The sequence below is a fragment of the Anolis carolinensis genome, chromosome 1, assembly GCF_035594765.1.
Source record: "Anolis carolinensis isolate JA03-04 chromosome 1, rAnoCar3.1.pri, whole genome shotgun sequence".
Classification (NCBI taxonomy): Eukaryota; Metazoa; Chordata; class Lepidosauria; order Squamata; family Dactyloidae; genus Anolis; species Anolis carolinensis.
Genome location: NC_085841.1, coordinates 286,299,921 through 286,318,154, shown reverse-complemented (window position 1 = coordinate 286,318,154; position 18,234 = coordinate 286,299,921). Strand labels below are relative to the sequence as shown.

The following is an 18,234-nucleotide window of genomic DNA, read 5'->3' as shown; positions in this document are numbered from 1 at the left end:
TTTGAAGTACTCACAATTTTTCCTACAGTTGGCCCACCAAAGGAGAGTCCACAAATTTAGGTGGCTGTGCTTGTTGATATCCCTCCTTGCCGCTATCTCTATATGTTTAAAAATTAACATTTTTAACCTTCACAGGAAACTTGTACAACTAACTGGTTTTCATTGCTCATTCAAGATTACCCTCCTCCCAATATACACACACCTCTAAATGCTTTGGATTACAATAAGGATAGCTCATTACAATGCATAGATGTTGGAAATAAACCTTTTCCTTCCAGCTGCCATTGAGATTTCAGGCTACCAAAAACTAAAAAAGGTTGTATCCACAATGCAGAATTAATGCAGTTTGACATCAAGATGGATGGTATCCTTGAAGAGACTGGCTTGACCTTGAAGGAACTGGGGGTGGGGGTCCAACAGGGAGCTCTGGCATGGACTGGTCCATGAGGAATAGTTAAATAGTCAGAAACGACTGAGTGATTGCACAACAACAACGACACCATATAGCATGGCAGTTAAAGTAGTGTCAAGCTGCATTGATTCTGCAGTGTAGATGCACTGATAAATGGATATCTTTATTGTTTATAAAATACATTCTCAACATTCAGATTGCTAATCTTGTTCACCCTGCAACACGATTTGCTTCAAAACGGATCTCTTTTTTGAAGTGTCATAAAGGCATTCAAATTTGTCATCTCAGTGGTTACGTTTTTTTTTTTACAATGTTGAAGTTCTGTGTCAGTTCTCTGTATAGTCTGCTCTGTTTTCATGTGATTCTTTAAAAAAATGACTCTCATGAAGAAATGGGAATGGTGAAATTGCATATATATGTTCTGTGAGTCCTATCTTTTCTGCTGTTTCTTTGAAGTGAGGAGTAAGCTGTGGCTGGGCTTTGTGTGGAAGCATAAAAGCACCAGAAAAATGAAGAGAGGCAGCTGAAACATAAAGACCTCTGAAAGCATGCCCCTCATACAGTATCATTTCTAAGAGGCTTTTTATTATTTCCATGTTTTAAATAACATTATGTGAAGTATCCTCCATACCAGTGCATCTCAAGACCACCTGATGTGAGGTCTGAACTATTTCATTTTTCCCAGTATACCAGTTCCCTATTTGGTGCCTATTGCCTACAGCTGTTTCTTTCTTCCATTAAACCCAGCAGTCAATGGTTCTTGAATCATTACTGAACACAGGATTGGTATTTTGAGTTGTGTTTTTTGTACCTTTTCCACTTTTATAATCTGTGCTGTCCTACATTAAGAGCTATGTGTTCTTCCCATATACAGGACACCACACCAAAAAGTATGGTTTTCAAACTATTTTCATCTTTTAGCAAGCACCCTCCTGTGAGCACTGTAGATACTGTGACATTGTCTATTTGGTTGTGTATGGGGACAGACATTTTTACTTTTGATGTAGATGGGAGCTCATAGTGGCATGGTGGGCTGCCACATTATTATATTATTTGTCATTACACAGCTAAAATATTTTAAAACTCTTGTACAGATCTTTAAATTCTTGCTATTCTATGTCTGCAATTTTACAATTTACATGGAAATACATGGAAAGTAGGAAATAAAGGAACTACAGATAGTTTTTCAAGTTACACCCATGCTCTCAGCTAATTTATTCAATTGGAATAGCCAATGAAGGAATTCAAATCATAACATCTGAGGAGAGCACAATGGTCCTCCAGTCCAATCTGCTGCTATACTGCGATACAAAACCTTCCAAATCAATGGCCATCCAGCCTCTGTTTAAAAACCTAAACACTGGGGCAGCATATTCCACTGCTGAACAGCTTGTGTTTTGGAATTGATGTTGCCATTTCTCTAACACAGCTATCAGGACACAACTACTAATTGAAACGGTTTGGGGGAGGAGGAGCTAAATAAGGGATACCTAAATCAGATGGATTGTGTGTTCCTTCACATTTAACCTCCTTTGGAGAAGACCACTATAGGAACAACACTATAGGGACTATAGACCGTCTCATTTTAGCCCGACATAACTAGATATGATGACAGTTGCATTACATCACATCTTAGGAGGGATACTCAAGATTGAAAAAAAATTCTAGTTAAGACCTTGGCTTGAATGGCTGCTGATGGTAACACTGCGGAAAGTAGAGCCAAAATTGTCATTGGTTTATGTAGAGCTAATGAAGTGGGATTTGCTGTCTATTGACTCCATTAGACACATCCAGGTGGCAAAGTGATGCATGCATATTATTTGTCATCAAGTTATTTATCATCATAGTTAACACTCAAATATTTATAGTATGAAAATATGCAACCATGTCCACTATGTGATTGTTATAGACTTTGAACCTAATTTTTGCCTTCTCCCTCCCCTTATTCTTTTTTCTAGCATTAAGTCTTAAAATGAGATTGTAAATTGAGAGTAGGGATGGTTTTGCTATTTGTATAATGGAATTTTATGTAACAGCTGCAATCACATTGAGTGAGCAACCAATGAAAGGTCAGGTAAAAGAAGACTAATATTCCTTGACAGCTGGCAATCACCTACCCAAAAAAAGTGCTGCTCAAATAATAAGCAACTACAAAGCCTTCCGGTTGATTTTAGGCAGCAAGTCAATGGGACTGGAATTAATTTTACAATTTGAATTTAGATTTGGAATGAAGCAGAGGAAGAACAAAGAGTTCAGGTGGAATCTGAGCTTCTGTTTGCATATTAGCATGGCACTAAAATTCCAAATTTTGAACCAAGAAAATCCCTAAATGCTGCAGTTCTTATCTGGGTCTTATCATTTCCCAGGGACTGAGTGTACTTACAGTGAGTCTTTGGTAACCACTGGGTTTTGGTCCCAGGATTCTCAGTGGATACCAAAGTCTATGGATGCTCATGTCCTGTTGTATAAAATGAAATAGCAAAACTGCATCTCTTATATAAAACGTCAAAAATGTGGTTTGGTTTCTGGATTTCATAATCCATAAAAATACATATGTTCACATTGTGGATGGCTGAATCCATAAATAAAGAATTTATGGATACAGAGGGTTAACTATATAAGATTTGCATTTTCAATAGCTTGAATATAGTTGTAGTCACTCCTCCACATTCCCAGTTAAAGGAAATATTGAGGCTTTTTATCTGAAAGAATGCCTCTCTGGGGATTTCTATGTCTTCCAGCATGAATTTGTGGTTGATTTCCACTGGAAGCTGAGCATAAAATTGAACTGGAGGACCTAGAGATATCAAGTGAGAACATTTTAATCAATTTCCCAAATAATCAAATTCACAAAAGTCAAAACTGCAAGTGTGGAGTGACGACTGTATATGATTACTTTCCCATCTCTTCCTCATGTAGAGGTGGTTGATACTTTAGATTAGTGTTCTTATTCATCTTGTTGGTTTAATGTGGTGCAACATAGCATAGTGCCAACTCCAAAACTCAGATTGTGAAGCAAGATTTGAAAAATCACATTACCTAGAGAAGTGTTCTACAAAAAGTAGGGGAATTTGTCTTGTAGGCACAGTGAGCAGGTACATACATTTTAAGTACACAACTGCACAAACTAAGTGTAAATAGAATACCTCAGAATTTGCAATACAAGAGTTTCAAATTGCATTTTTGACCTAGGAGGACCTTGTAAGCATAATGCTGGAGGGAGCACAAGATTACAAAAAGCTATTTGAACGAGGCAATAAAAGTCAACCTTCATACAGCTTTATGATTTTCAGTTACAATGGTATTATTCAAATTCTCAGAAATATAACCCTTTATGAGAAGAAATCCTTGAACAGATGGGTTTTCTTTTGTTCTCTTGCCTAAAATGTATTACTGTTGAAAAGCTCTAAGCAGTCAGGAACAGAATGGTCCATTATGTTTCAGGTAAAGCATTTTCTTGAATATCTCATAGAATCAAGCAATTTAGCAAAGATTTTCAGCCATACCCCTTTTTTCTGTCTAGACCCAATCTAGATAGTCTATTAAGAAATATGCTTGGAACATAATCAGAACAATGTGTGTGGGTACAAAACAATTTCCCTGAATAGCTAGTAGTTCTCTGATCAAGGACAAACTCAAATAAATGAAATCTACCAGTGTTGTGCAAATGAAACTTGTGTTACACTTACCATGCCATGCTACATTGTATGCCTGTTGCTTAAGCAACTTTTCCACAAAGTCCCACTCCCAGGCCATATTGGCTGCTCTTTCCCTATAGCTTGAGCCTAAAGCATTAACAATCTGAAATACAAATTTGGGACCCAAAACGGTGGGTGGGGGTGAGTTGATGGGAATACAAGGCCCATCTTTCATTGCTCTCAACTTGTCTGTGAATGCCATTTTAAATAAGCAAAGCTTGGGAAATTGCTTAATGGAGTTATTTTGCTCTGTTCAGTTTGTGTTTTGTTTTGTATTACTAATGGATCTTTCTTGAAGGCTTCTGAAACTGGGGATTCAAAAAGAGCAAAAGATCAGAGACTAATGCAGCTCCAGGACATCTTCAAGTCCTCCAAGCACCCTCCCTCCTGCAAAAAAAGTGAAATCAGTGTTTAAAAACTGGTAGATTTCATAGACCTGCCCCCCCTAAAAATGTTTCAATTGTTGTTGTTGTTTTTTTTACTTTCTAAGAGTCTTTTTAAAGAGGCGGGTAAAAAACAAGAATAATCAGCATCAGGATTGATCAAAAATAAAACATCAATTCGACCACAATTTTCCTTACAGTTCTCAAGAAATGAGTATTTGTTATATTAAATAGTATTAACCCCTGATGGCACAGTAGGTTAAACTGCCGAGGTGCTGAACTTGCTGACCGAAAGGTTAGCGGTTGGAATCCGGGGAGCGGGATGAGCTCCCGTTGTTAGCACCAGCTTCTGCCAACCTAGCAGTTCAAAAATATACAAGTGTGACTAGATCAATAGGTACTTCTCAGTTGGTAAGATAATGGCACTCCATGCAGTCATGCCGGCCACATGACCTTGGAGGGGTCTATGGACAATGCTGGCTCTTTTTGAAAAAGTAAATTGTTGCTGGAGGCTTCTGGGAGCAGCAATTCAGCTTCTTTTTCTGTCCAGAAAGGGCTGGATAAGGGATTGTGGAGGTGCACAAAACCATCTTTAGAGGAGGGGGGGGGCACATGTAGCCCCAGGGCTGTACTTTGCTCACTGCTGATGCAAAGTCTCAAAGTTACATATGGCAAAAATACAATTTAATTGGGCCACAGCTAGAATTGCTAAAAGAGATACTCGCCTCCCGCTGAAAACAAGTCCTTTTACTTTCATTCCCAAATATGTTTGCTTATTACAGTTCCCATTTTGACCCATACACATTTATGTGGGAGTTACACATGGACCTTACTTCCAAGCAGAAATGTCTAGAATTGTACATGTAATGATGGTAGCCAATAGCCACTTGTCCATTTTGTTCTCTAGATCATCCTTCTAATAGATGGATGTATAATTTAACTTTCTGGGATATAACATAAAGTTATATCCCAAGTTGCTTCTGGTGTGAGAGAATTTACCATCTACAAGGACATTGCCTAGGGGATGCCAGAATGTTTTTGATGTTTTACCATCCTTGTGGGAGGCTTCTCTCATGTCCTTGCATGGAGCTGGAGATGATAGAGGGAGCTCATCTGCGCTCTCCCCGGGTTGGATTTGAACCGGCAACCTTCAGGTCAGCAACCCAACCTTCAAGACATTAGTCCTACTAGCACAAGGCTTTAACCCATTGAGGGACTGGAGGCTCCAATTTAGAATTAATACTCAAAGAAGAAAACTTCAAAGACTCCTCCTAATATTTTGGCATGATTGATCACACATTACTTTCTGTAATACAATGCTTTATTATTGGAGGTTTGGCTTTGAAACACAGTCTTCCCTTGACAATACAGGTTAAAACTTTTTAGGTTTTTAACAAGCTATTAGGAGGTTTTTCAATAAAAATACCTCTCCCTATTATAGTAGCGGCTTAATCCAACGAAATTATTCTGAACATAATGTGTAATTAGCCAGCTGGGAAAATAACATCTAGGCTCAAAATAACTATGCTATAGATAAATTATACCAGGTATTTCTAATCCCTTCAAAATTTGAAGGATGAATACAGCCTTTGGGTAAAGAGAAATGTTTGCTATACTTCTTTGACAGATGGGACCTGTACATTATTACTTTTCTGTATTCCTTCAGGGCAGGTCATGCTTTGAGTTCACCACTATATTGTGCCATTAGCTCCCAGAGCCTCATAATTCTTTCAGATTTCAACATTTCATTGTACTCGGAAAGCTACGATTTCTGCTACCATGATGCTCAAGTTAATTACTTTTCAACAAAGCTGAGACTGTAGAATAGGAACCAAGCTGAGGTAAAATTTGTAGGTCTGTGCATGATTCCCACAAATTAAACAAAACATATGCCTTTAGGATTTCTAACAATTGTCCTCTGAATAGTTCTAGCTTGCTATAGCATCACCTATAGTAAGGAATTACATTTTTGGGCTCATTAAACTGAACAGAACTTGGAATCTTTTTTCAGTTTTGTAAAACATACTGCCACTCATTTGCAAGCATGGAATCTGTCAAACCTTATGGGAGAGCTTCTTTGGAGAGCAGAAAGAAGTCTTTTGGACTGTAAGACATGGGAACATATGAGATTGGTCTCACAATTCAGTTATATCCATAATAGGACCACCAGCAGGAAATGTGGTATGTTAACAAACCTTCAGAGGTATTGGACTAATCTCACATTATGGATAGAGGATTTTGGAGCTGTTGTTCAGCACATCCAGAGAACACCCAGTTCAAGAAAAATATGAAATAATATTGAATTGCCCAACAGGTTGGAACTAATATCTATTCTGTCAGCTTTCAGGTGGACATAGTTAGCCCTAGACACAAAATCTATATGGTTTATAACCTGAACAACAGCATCCAATAGTGTTGCCAGGTTTTCAAAATAGCAGAAAGAGATAGTCAAAATGTGTTGTGACTGTGCCTTTGGGGATTATGGTTGATGGGGATGGAATTCGAAGAGGAAGAAAAAACCCTCGTGATGAGGGTTCACTGGAGGAGTTGCGCAGGAAGCGACTTAGAGAGCTATATGGGGGATCTTCTGAGGAAGATTCAGATGGGGAGATGGATGCTGAAGAACAGGTGGTGGCTGGGGAAGCGGGCACTGAATGGGCACAGCCACCGGAGATGTCTGGGGATTTGGGGTCTATGCATACTTCTGAACCTGGGGTTTCTGCAGGAGCTGATCCCAATTGGGATGCTTGGCGAAGGGAGGATGGTTCTTTAAGTGTTCATGGGGTTAAGTGTGGGCAGGATGATTGGGACTCCGACGAATTGCTAGGTACTCCAGATCCACGAGCTCTAGCTGTGTGGAGCTCAGACTCTGAGTAGATTTGGGACACCTGGTGTTTGGGTGTGAGTGTTTGGTCACCCAGGAGGAAGGGGAATAAAATGGGAATGCTTGGCCACTGCACTTTGCGTGTGGCAAGGTGTTGCTGAGGCGCCATTGGGATCTCTGTGTTTCCATGAAGACTGGACTTGGACTATGATTTGAATCTGCTGTTATCACCTAGCTTGGCTCTCGCTGTGTCTTATCGTGGACCTGTTTTGGATGACTGCACCCTCTTCAAACCTTGGATCGGAATTTGACCTTGCTACTGCCTTCGCCCTGTGATTGATGACTACTATCGGCTTTTGACTCCTGGCTTGCTCTTTGGACACCGCTGTTATCTCCTGACCTGACCTTGGAATCCCGGACGACGTCTTTTCACCATCCTTTTGGAGCCTTCGGCTTTATCCACATTGTGGAAGCAGTCTACTGCATTCTTAGTTTGTTTGTTTGTTTCCTGACCAATTTGGTGTTTTCTTTTGCGAACTGTTCCTTTGAAAACTACAGAGCCAGCTGGCAGGGCTTGGACTCAGAAAGTGCAGTTTGCACTAAGTTTGTTTAGCTTTGTTTTTACCTGCTTGTGTTGCTGTATTATATTTTTGTTTGGACTGCTCTTGAAGCACTGATAGTGAAGTGTTTCAAGGTTTTTTCTGTGTTAACATTACTTTTTGGCTTATCTGCTGAATAAACTCTATTTTTGTTCGCTAATTGGCGTCTGACTCTTGACAAAATGTATGAGCTGAAGATTTGATTACAGTAGAGTCTCACTTATCCAACGTAAACGGGCCGGCAGAATGTTGGATAAGCGAATATGTTGGATAATAAGGAGAGATTAAGGAAAAGCCTATTAAACATCAAATTAGGTTATGATTTTATGAATTAAGCACCAAAACATCATGTTATACAACAAATTTGATAGAAAAAGTAGTTCCATATGCAGTAATGCTATGTAGTAATTACTGTATTTATGAATTTAGCACCAAAATATCACGATGTATTGAAAACATTGATTACAAAAATGCGTTGGATAATCCAGAACGTTGGATAAGCGAGTGTTGGATAAGTGAGACTCTACTGTATTAAGAAATCACTGTTAACAAGTTTGTGTTCTATCTAAATACCAAATGAAAATGTTGATCTTGATTAACTTAGCCACATATTTCTCTGTAAATTTGACATATTGTATGTATTCATAAACACAGTGTAGAATGTAATAATTATAATGCAGACATTTCACTTCTTGTGAAGGGTCCATGTTCCAAAATATGGGGATTTGGAGCATCTTGTTCAGTCTATATAAAAGAAAATAGGGGACATCTCTTATAACAACAGACATTCAACCTGTCAATGATAGAATGAGTCTTGGATCTCACTCACCACAAGCATGCAGCCCCCAACCCAGTTCTCATAGTGGGAGACAATGTGGCTTTCAGAGTTATTTCCCAAACCTGGTTTAAGGCTTCAGTACGTTTGGAATGTAGAATGTATATGAATGAATAGAGTTGTAACTTTTTCATGGCACATGTGATCCGTAAGATAAACTACTCATATTCCATGGTACATGGTTCACTGAAATATTAAATTAAAATATTTGAAGGAAAGGACTTAGGCATTTCACTTCAATACATAATAACAAGGGAGCAGCTGGGCAAAAAAACCCTCACCAAACCAAGCACTCAATATAAATTGCATTACAGTGGATGGTCAGACCTGACATAAACAAAGAGTTTAATGCTATGCTTTAGTACCATTAAAGTCAAGATCCTTAAAAAACATCACACAACTAAATATATATGCAAGCATTAGGAGATTACGCTCAGTGCATATATTAATAGATTGCACACTGTAAATCTAAACTCAATTTCTTTTGGTGTTGAAAGGGCAAGAAGTATAGGATGAACTGAAAGGTTAATGTTTTTTAAGAATCCACAGAAACTCTAAACATTCTCCCCTCCCCCCAACAGCTGGCTCATAAAGCAAATGTAATTGCACTTTTAAAAATTCTGTTCCAAAGTTTTTGCAGTAAATGATCTTCTATTCATGGAACCAACCTATTAAATAAAGGCACAGCATCCTTAATGGCTTGCAGATACCATACCCTGCTTGAAAATAGTGATTTTGCTAGAGGCTATAATGACAGAGTAAAATAACAGATACTACTGGGACCAATTTGCTGGTGTGGTGCACAAGACTCAGTGTGTTCCTCCTCTTGTAATTAGTAAAAGTGGCATGCTCCCCACTTGTTTTAGTTGTTATAGTAAATCCTGATGATGAGATATCTCTGCTGACTCTCAAGATTCTTCAGGAACATCCAGCAAATTGGCCAACGCTAAACATAGACCCATTACATAATCCTAACAACAAGATGGTAGCTGTCAATTATACTTTTTCTAGCTTGAGGGCACAAAATATCATTGGATTCTCCTCCTACAAGGAAAGCAGACCAATATTTGCAATAGAAATAAGAAAAACACAAGTTTCTTGAAACCCAGTGACCAAATTGCAGCACATCAGCTTAGAAGTAGCCCCATTGAGTCCAATAGCCTTAATTTGTGTAGCACTGAAGTAAAAAAGATGCTGCTGCAATCTGGCATTAAGTTGTTAGAATTTAAAAATCAGGTTTAAAGCTAACATAACTTTGTGCAGTATAATTCAAAATGGACAATTTACGGCAGATCTGAAGGGCATCCTCACAACCTGATACCCTCCAGACCTGCCTTCCAGCCATCATCCAAGGTCACAATCACATCATATCCTGTCATGCTGGATGGAAACGATGGGTGCTACAATCCAGCTTGTCTGACTAAAGGAGGGGGAGATTTATAGTCACTAAATACTGCAAAGAAATAGTTACAAAGTTATTCATATTCCTGAGGAGTACAATCTCTTGCCAAGTATAACATTGTTATCAATGGATTTTGAAAAGCTCTCAGTGCAAATTGAGCAAACATGGATAACAGAAACCTAATTGACAGGACACACTACAAGGAGTGTCCTGTCCTTGATGACCACTCATGAAAAGTACTTACCTGTTCTATGGACCCACCTGTCTATAATGATTACAATGAAGCATAGGAACATGTCCAGGGACTCTAGCTTCATCAAAATGAAATTTGGAAATAGGGAGTTTTAATTGATCCGATTCTGTGTTTCCCACACCCAATGCACAATAGTGTAGCCATTCTCTGCATTATCTCACAGGAATGTTGCTTGTAACTTCTCCTTGTATTATTTCTACTCCTCTGGTTCTGGTTGTTTTAAATTATTGGCAACTTGTTTGCCCCCCATTCCTTTCTGCTTTCTCGGTCTTTCTTTGTCTGGTTTTATTTAGACCGCATGGCAGCTGTTATAGATTGTGTTGTATTTTATTTTCACACACCCCTAGCAGATTTTTGGGACTTTGGTTTAGAGTGTGCATAAAACCACATGCTAAGTTGTGTGTGAAGCATGATATGTGGTCAATTGCAGCAGTCCATGGGAGAAGTTTGATTCCTCTGTGCAGCATTTTTATTTTATGATGGTTTTGTGTTATTAACCTGTGGGGTTATTTTAATTAAAGTTTTTTAGCTGTTTTACTAAGTTTTTAAAATTCTATTGTGTTTTTAAAACACTGTTCCTCAACTTGGATCCCATGCTGAGAGAAAAGCAAACTATTAAATAGATAGATAAATTAGGTAAAATAAAGGGAATGAGAAAAGAAAGGAGCATAAACTGCTGGAGTAAGAAGACATATTGCCTGCCAGACATCTTTTCCTGTTTCTACTTCTGTTTTGTAGTACTTCTGTTGTTCTGCCTAAAATATTTATGTATGTTCTCCAGAGTTCAAACTGGACAGTTCCATAATACTAGATCAGCTGTACCCTCCATCTTTATCCTTATCAACACCTAATATTTTACACATCATACATGTGCCTTTTATTTCTCCTTGAGTTTTGTTACATAATCAGTATTGGGGAGATTCAAGCTCTGAGAGCAGAGACAACCGAATTATGAACCCTCATGACACATTGTAGAGCCCTTCTGTACTCTGCAGCGCTGATCCCAGTATGAAGAATAATGAGGCTACAGACAGCAGTACGCACATTTAATTGTCAGCAGCACAATGATTTAAATCTCGTTCCCTTGGGGCACTCCATCTTTTCTCAGCTGAAAGGCCAGGCATAGCCCATTACAACTGTTAAGCAGCTGATGAATGACCTTGTTGTTCCACTTGCAATTCACAATTGATCATGCCCAATTAAAGCCTAAGAGAAATCAATTGTTCCTACCTAGATCATTTACGTTAATAAAAAATTAATGAATTTACTAACATATAAAATGCCTACATATGTATTTTGCACACAACCCATTTTAGGGTGTTCTTTTTTAAACTGAAAGAAGTAATCTGATTATTTTTTCAGTTTGATCCTAATGCAGTTTCAAAAATCCATTCAATATAGTCCTCATATCAGATATTAAACTGATTAGAATAGATGCTAAAATTGATCTTTGTCAAAACAAAACAAAACCTGAGAAGCAATAGTTTGTTCCTAATGCAAAAAGAAACCCAGATAGATAGATAGATAGATAGATAGATAGATAGATAGATAGATAGATAGATAGATAGATAGATTTAAAAAAAATAGCTTCTGGAAGGGCATAATAAATAAAAAGATCTAGCTGCAAGCCTGTGTACATTTATCTAAGATTAAGAAGGTCTCAAGGCTGCAAATCTTAGCACATTTGTCAGGCTTTTGAGAATGAAATTCTACATCCAGTTTAGTCCACTCTAAATCCCAATGAACAGGATAGGTTTAAGGTAAATATATATATATAATTCTTCTGAAGTGGGAGGGATTATAAATAAATTTGTCCGGGTCTGCTGTTTAGATCAAGAGTATGCAAGCCTTCAGGTGTTGTTGGATTGTAACTTTCCCATCATGCATCACTATTGGCTAATGGCTATGTTAACTAGGGCATCTTGAGCATGAGCCAGCAATTTCAGCTCTTCAAATGCTCTTTGAATGTGATGTTCACAATTCCTTCATTGGCTATGCAGTTGGGAGGTGTAAACACAAAACACCTGGTGGAGCACAGTTGTCTTAATATGAAGTAGGTTTGTCTCACCGCATTGCTGTTTGATTTGTGGTGCTTACATCTTTTCACATATATTCCTGCTAAACAAGATGTCACCCATCCTACATTTGATTTTTCCTGCCTAAATTATCATTTATTCCAGATGAAATTCATTTTAATACGTCATTTTCTAAACTGTAAAGATCATCTTGGAAATCCTGTCACCTGAGATATTAGCTATCCTTTTTTTTACATAGCTTGCAAATTTAATGAGCACATCCTGTTCCTTCATCAAAGCCATTTAGAAACATGGGGAATTATTGCACAAAGCTGCTATTCCATAGCAGTCGCACAAAGCAGATACATTGTGGGGTGAGCACCTTCAAAATTACAACTCTCTTCATTTGCACAATTGTGCCCATTTACTAATCCATGGTCCCACAATGATATACTGTCATAACCCTGCTTTCCCTTGCTCTATAATTTTTTTAGGGTTTTTTAAAAAGCAAATTTAGTTTCAGCAATGAAAAGAGACAAATATACCTGTAAAATATTAAATGAACTGAATACAGACAGCTCTAGATTTGTGAGAGGAGGAAGTGAATTCCACCCATTAAAGTAATTTTAATTCTGATATGCCAGTTCAGAATCAGAATGGACCCATTGCAAAAGGCAAGTGATAGGAACGTTTGTAGGATTACAAGTTATTAATGAGTTCTGCCTGTCAATAGTGAGGGCTGGATTAATTATGCGGCAAAGGCAAACTGGCAGTCCATGGTGAACATGGGCAGAAGATAGTTGGTACCACATGCTATTACCACTTGCAGGGAGAGAAGACATGTTCTCCAACAGACTGAATGTATTTGCAATGAATGAAAGATTGGATCATAACCTGAGTGAATAGAATGCGATTACAGTATATATTTCCCTAAATTACTGTGCAAAAAGAAAAACAAATGTAGGCTTAATCCTCCAGGTTGACTAGCACACCAGAGGGAGGAAAAACAACTGGAGGCCTTGCCATATTCTAGATTATTTGTATCCACTTTGATCAAAATACTCAATAGCTCAGAAGCTCTCACCAATATGTACTATATACACATACTGCTTAAGGTGCTAATGCAGTAGGCTTTAAATAACTAAAGTGATAACTGACAGCGGTGGGTGGGAGATGTTAGTTTGAGTGAGAATTTCTGAAATAAAACACTGTACACGTCATTCTGGGTCCCTTGTTTCTTGGGCCCCCAAAGCAACCAATGTCTATACCAAATTAATGTATATGTGTTTATGCTTTTAAGTCACCTTATCAACCAATGGGAATTTCATAGGGCAGGCCTACACAACTTGGCCCTTGTGAAGGGCCAATATTTTTTTGAAGATCGGTAGGCCACTCCTTCCTCCTTTGCAGGCCACATCCAGCCCACAGGCCATATGTTGTGCAGGCCTGTCATAGGTTTTTTCTAGGGTACTGCAATAGGGTAAACCCTTGTGTTGCCCTACTGAAGTTGGCAGTTTGAATCCGTGAGATGGGGTGAGCTCCTGGTGTTAGCCCTAGTTCTTGCCAACTGAGCGCTTTGAAAACATGCAAATGTGGGTATATAGGTACAGCTTTGGCGAGAAAAAGCATAAACATGCTCCAAATAGTCATGCCGGCCATACAACCAGGTGACAACACAGGCTCCTCGCCTTGGAAATGGAGAAGAGCACCACCTCCAGAAGCCAGAAATGAAAGAAGCCTTTGTCTGTGTTTGTGTGTCTCATTGTATGTGATTGTAACAAGGCACTGAATGTTTGTCTTTATTTGCTGTATATGCTGTAATTCGCTCCGAGTCCTCTTGGGGAGAAGGGCGGAATATAAAGTGTTGTTATTATTTTTCTGAAATATAGCCTACACCTTGACATATAAAAATGTAGAAATTCACATGGTTAATTATAGTGATCCCATCACTCTATATCCACTGATTAAACTTGGAAATTGTTTTTAAAAATTAAGAAATGCAAACCTTGGCTTTGCTGCATGTTGAGCGCTATGCTGATGTGTAAGCATACTCTACTATAGCTTCTCACATAGATTCTATCTGATACTTGTTTATATTGTATAGAAGGAACACTATTTTATTACACCATTGTATAGGGTGGGTCAACAGAAAGATTTTATTTTTGTGGTATATAATCACTTCTTGGTAGGGGTTACATAGTAAAGATAACAAAAGACTTGCTAAGCAAGCTGAAGGGAACAACTACACAGGAGAAAAAAATGGTTGTTAAGCCATTGATGGAGCATTGCAAGAGATGTGAGAGTAAATAATATGGCTTCAATATAACCTCAATGTATCCTGGGGTGGATATTGGTGGCATTTCAGAAGTTTTGCTGCAGCTCTCATCAATCCTAGTAAGCATTGCTAGTTAAGGATAATGGTAATAACAATCAAAAACATTTTTGAGGCTTCCTAGTTGTCCACTCCTTGTCTGTTTAGAAGAGTTCTCTGTATAATGTTATTCTTAGTTTTGAGGACTGTAATGAAGAATATTCCTTCTGTTTTCAAAAAGAAACTCCTTCTAACCAGATAGCTAAACAGAATAATATACTGGAAACCTTGCAGTTAAGAAATATGCCATTTAAAATAAAGAATGAAAACTGAGGGTGCATCTACACTGTAGAACAGGTATGGGCAAACTTTGGCCCTCCAAGTGTTTTGGATTTCAACTCCCACAATTCCTAACAGCTTCAAGCCCTTTCCTTTTCCCCCCTTGGCCGCTTAAGGCTGAGGGGGAGAAGAAAGGGGCCTGAGGCTGTTAGGAATAGTGAGAGTTAAAATCCAAAACCCCTAGACAGCCAAGGTTTGCCCATGCCTGCTGTAGAATGAATTTGACAATTTTATCTGCCCTGGCTCCATTCTATGGAATCCTGGGAGTTGTCATTTACAAGGTATTTGGTCTTCACCACCAAAGAATGCTGGTGTCCCACTGAACTACAAATCCCAGGTTTCCATAGCACTGAACAGTGGTACTTCAAATGGTATCAAACTGCATTCATTCCACAGTGTAAATGCACCCTAGAGCCATATACTAGGAAATCTTGCAGTTAACAAGTGTGTAATTCGAAATAAAGGATGAGGCACAAGGCCACAGCTACACTGTCATGTCATGCAGTTGCTGGAGAAAGCAACCTTCTCAAGCCTCCACAATTTGATGTTTGTCTGTTTTGTATTATGTCCTTTTATATCCTGAAGTGCTTGTCTTATTTGGTTTGGCAGATTCCTTTTCTCTTTGTACTAAAGCAGTGGGAGGGGCCGCAAACCATGTGACTGACTCAGCACCGGTTTAGAATGTTTAGTTTTCAAAGGGATGACAGAAGTCAGTTGAACCTTGAGTCAGCTTGAGTACAGAAGTGTTAAGAGTGCAGAAGCAAATGTTACAAGCTAGAGAAGTGTTGAGGCTTGTGTTTTCTTTGAAAGTAAACTCTTATAAAACAGAACTGCACAAAGCAACATAATTTATGAAGAAACTGTTAAGGAATGTAAGTTTAAAGAAACAAAGTCTCTAAACCAGTGGTTCTCAACCTGTGGATCCTCAGATGTTTTGGCCTTCAACCCCCAGAAATTCTAACTGCTGGTAAACTGGCTGGTATTTCTGAGAGTTGTAGGCCAAAACACCTGGGGATTCACAGGTTGAGAATCACTGCTCTAAAGTGTTTATCCCATCAAAGAAATGTGCCTGTATCAAAAATACATGAAGTTATAAGTAAACAAACATTGTTATTCTAAAGAAGTGGTTCTCAATCTGTGGGTCCCCAGGTGTTTTAGCCTACAATTCCCAGAAATCCCAGCCAGTTAAGCAGCTGTTAGGAATTCTGGGAATTAAAGGCCAAAACATCTGGGGACCCACAGGTGGAGAACCACTGTTCTAAAGGAAGCCTGTTTGAATCTTTGCCTGCCTAAAACATCAAATAAACTCAAGGAATACTCCTCTTAAACTCATTGGGTCGTGATCATAGATCATAATCCATTCAATCCCAATAGCTGTGTTGATGGGGCCAAGTCCTCTCAGGGGGATGAGAGATCTCTTTCGCTCCAGGTCTCCGTAACAAATTGGGAGTGATCTCTTCCGGGCTTCTCCACGTCAGGCCTCTCCAAATCTATTAAGAGATCAGTCCAAACGCTCAACCCCGGCGCTTCGAAGTCCCCATCTTGGCCTTTCAGCTTCCTTATGTGCTCCCGAATGGCGCTGGCGAGAGGCTCCGGTTCCTGGGAGAGGAGGCGGATGCGCTCCCTTAATTCACTCCAAGTGACTTCGGGGTGGGTGCTCCTCCATTCCCCGAGGAGGGGGTCGTGGGCGAGGCGGCCTCCCCAAGCGGCCAAGAGACCGAAGTAGGGGCCTAGCAGTCCCGGGTGGCGGGCGCAAAGCGAGGCCAGGCGAGCGGCCGGCAAGAGGCGACAGAAGGCCTCCAGGCGGGCCCCGCCTCCTCGCCGGAGCAGCCAAGGGAGCAGCACGGCCTGAGCTTCGCTTTCCCCGCCGGGCTCAAGCAGGGCCGAAGCCACGGCCTTGTACAGCGCGGGGCCGCAGGGAAGCCGGTCCAGGAAGGCGAGGCCGCTTCCCTCCTCCTCCTCCCTCAAGCGAGATAGCAGCAGCTGGGCCTGGGCCCTGTCCGCTGGGCCTTCACATGCGGGAAGGAGCTGCGCGGCGGCCTTGCGCCGGGCCGAAAGGGGCAGGAGGAGCTCTTCCTCGCCCCCGCCGGAGGGGAGCAAGAGGATGCGCAAGAGGCGCCCGCGGGCAGGCGAGGGAAGCGCTCGATTCTCCAGCAGCGCGAAGGAGAGCAGCGAAGGGCTGCGCCCCAACTGGCCCAGCCCTCCATGCAGGCCTCGCCGTCTCAGGCTTCGCTCCGCGGCCTCCCGAAGGCCCGGCCCGGCGTCCCTGAGGTGCCTGTGTAAGTGACGGAAGGCGCGGGCCCAGCCCAGCGCTCGACTCACCGTCGCCGGGTCCCAGCTCCGCACCGCCGGCGAGCGAGAGGCCGCCACAAGGCCCGGCAGCTGCTCGGCCTGCGAGAGGAGCGCCTCCATGACAACGCCGCTCTTCCTGCCTCTCTCTTTGGCGCCAGGCGTTTGAGCCAGCGGGAAGCCCGCCTCCTTGTTTACATGTTGAACCAATCGGAAAGGTGCTTTCCTTTGCGCTGCTATTGGACGGTGGAAATGCCATACAAGGGACACCGTTTTGTTTTGCCATTGTACATACTGTACCAGGCATGGGTAAACTTGGGCCCTCCAGGTGTTTTGGACTTCAACTCCCACCATTCCTGACAGCCTCTCTTGTCTGCCTGAGGCAAGTGTGAATATTGCAATTGGCCAGCTTGATTAGCATTGAATAGCCTTGCAGCTTCAAAGCCTGGCTGCTTCTTGCCTGGGGGAATCCTTTGTTGGGAGGTGTTAGCTGGCTCTGATTGTTTCTTGTCTGGAATTCCCCTGTCTTCTGAGCGTTGTTCTTTATTTACTGTCCTGATTTTAGCGTTTTTTAATCCTGGTAGCCAGATTTTTGCACAGATGATTGGGCCTCACGTTGCCAAGTCACCCAGGCAGAAAGCAGCCAGGCTTTGAAGCTACAAGGCTATTAATTGCTAATTAAGCTGGCCAATTGCAACATTCACACTTGCGACAAGCAGACAAGTGTTTTTTCTCCCACCCTGGACATTCGACAGATATATAAATCCCACTTGCCTAGTTTCCAACAGACCTCACAGCCTCTGGGGAGGGCCTGCCATAGATGTGGGTGAAACATCAGGAGAGAATGCTTCTGGAACATGGTCATACAGCCCGA

The 18,234-nt window shown here is 40.7% G+C and overlaps 1 protein-coding gene across 1 annotated transcript; it reads right to left on the bottom strand.

The window, feature by feature from the left end:
- Nucleotides 1-980: 980 nt before the first annotated feature.
- fancf (FA complementation group F) lies at nucleotides 981-17,729 on the bottom strand. The gene has a single exon (XM_062967781.1). It carries the CDS (start codon nucleotides 17,712-17,714, stop codon nucleotides 16,470-16,472), a length of 1,245 nt encoding a protein of 414 aa, XP_062823851.1. The 5' UTR covers nucleotides 17,715-17,729; the 3' UTR covers nucleotides 981-16,469.
- Between the last annotated feature and the right edge of the window lie 505 nt (nucleotides 17,730-18,234).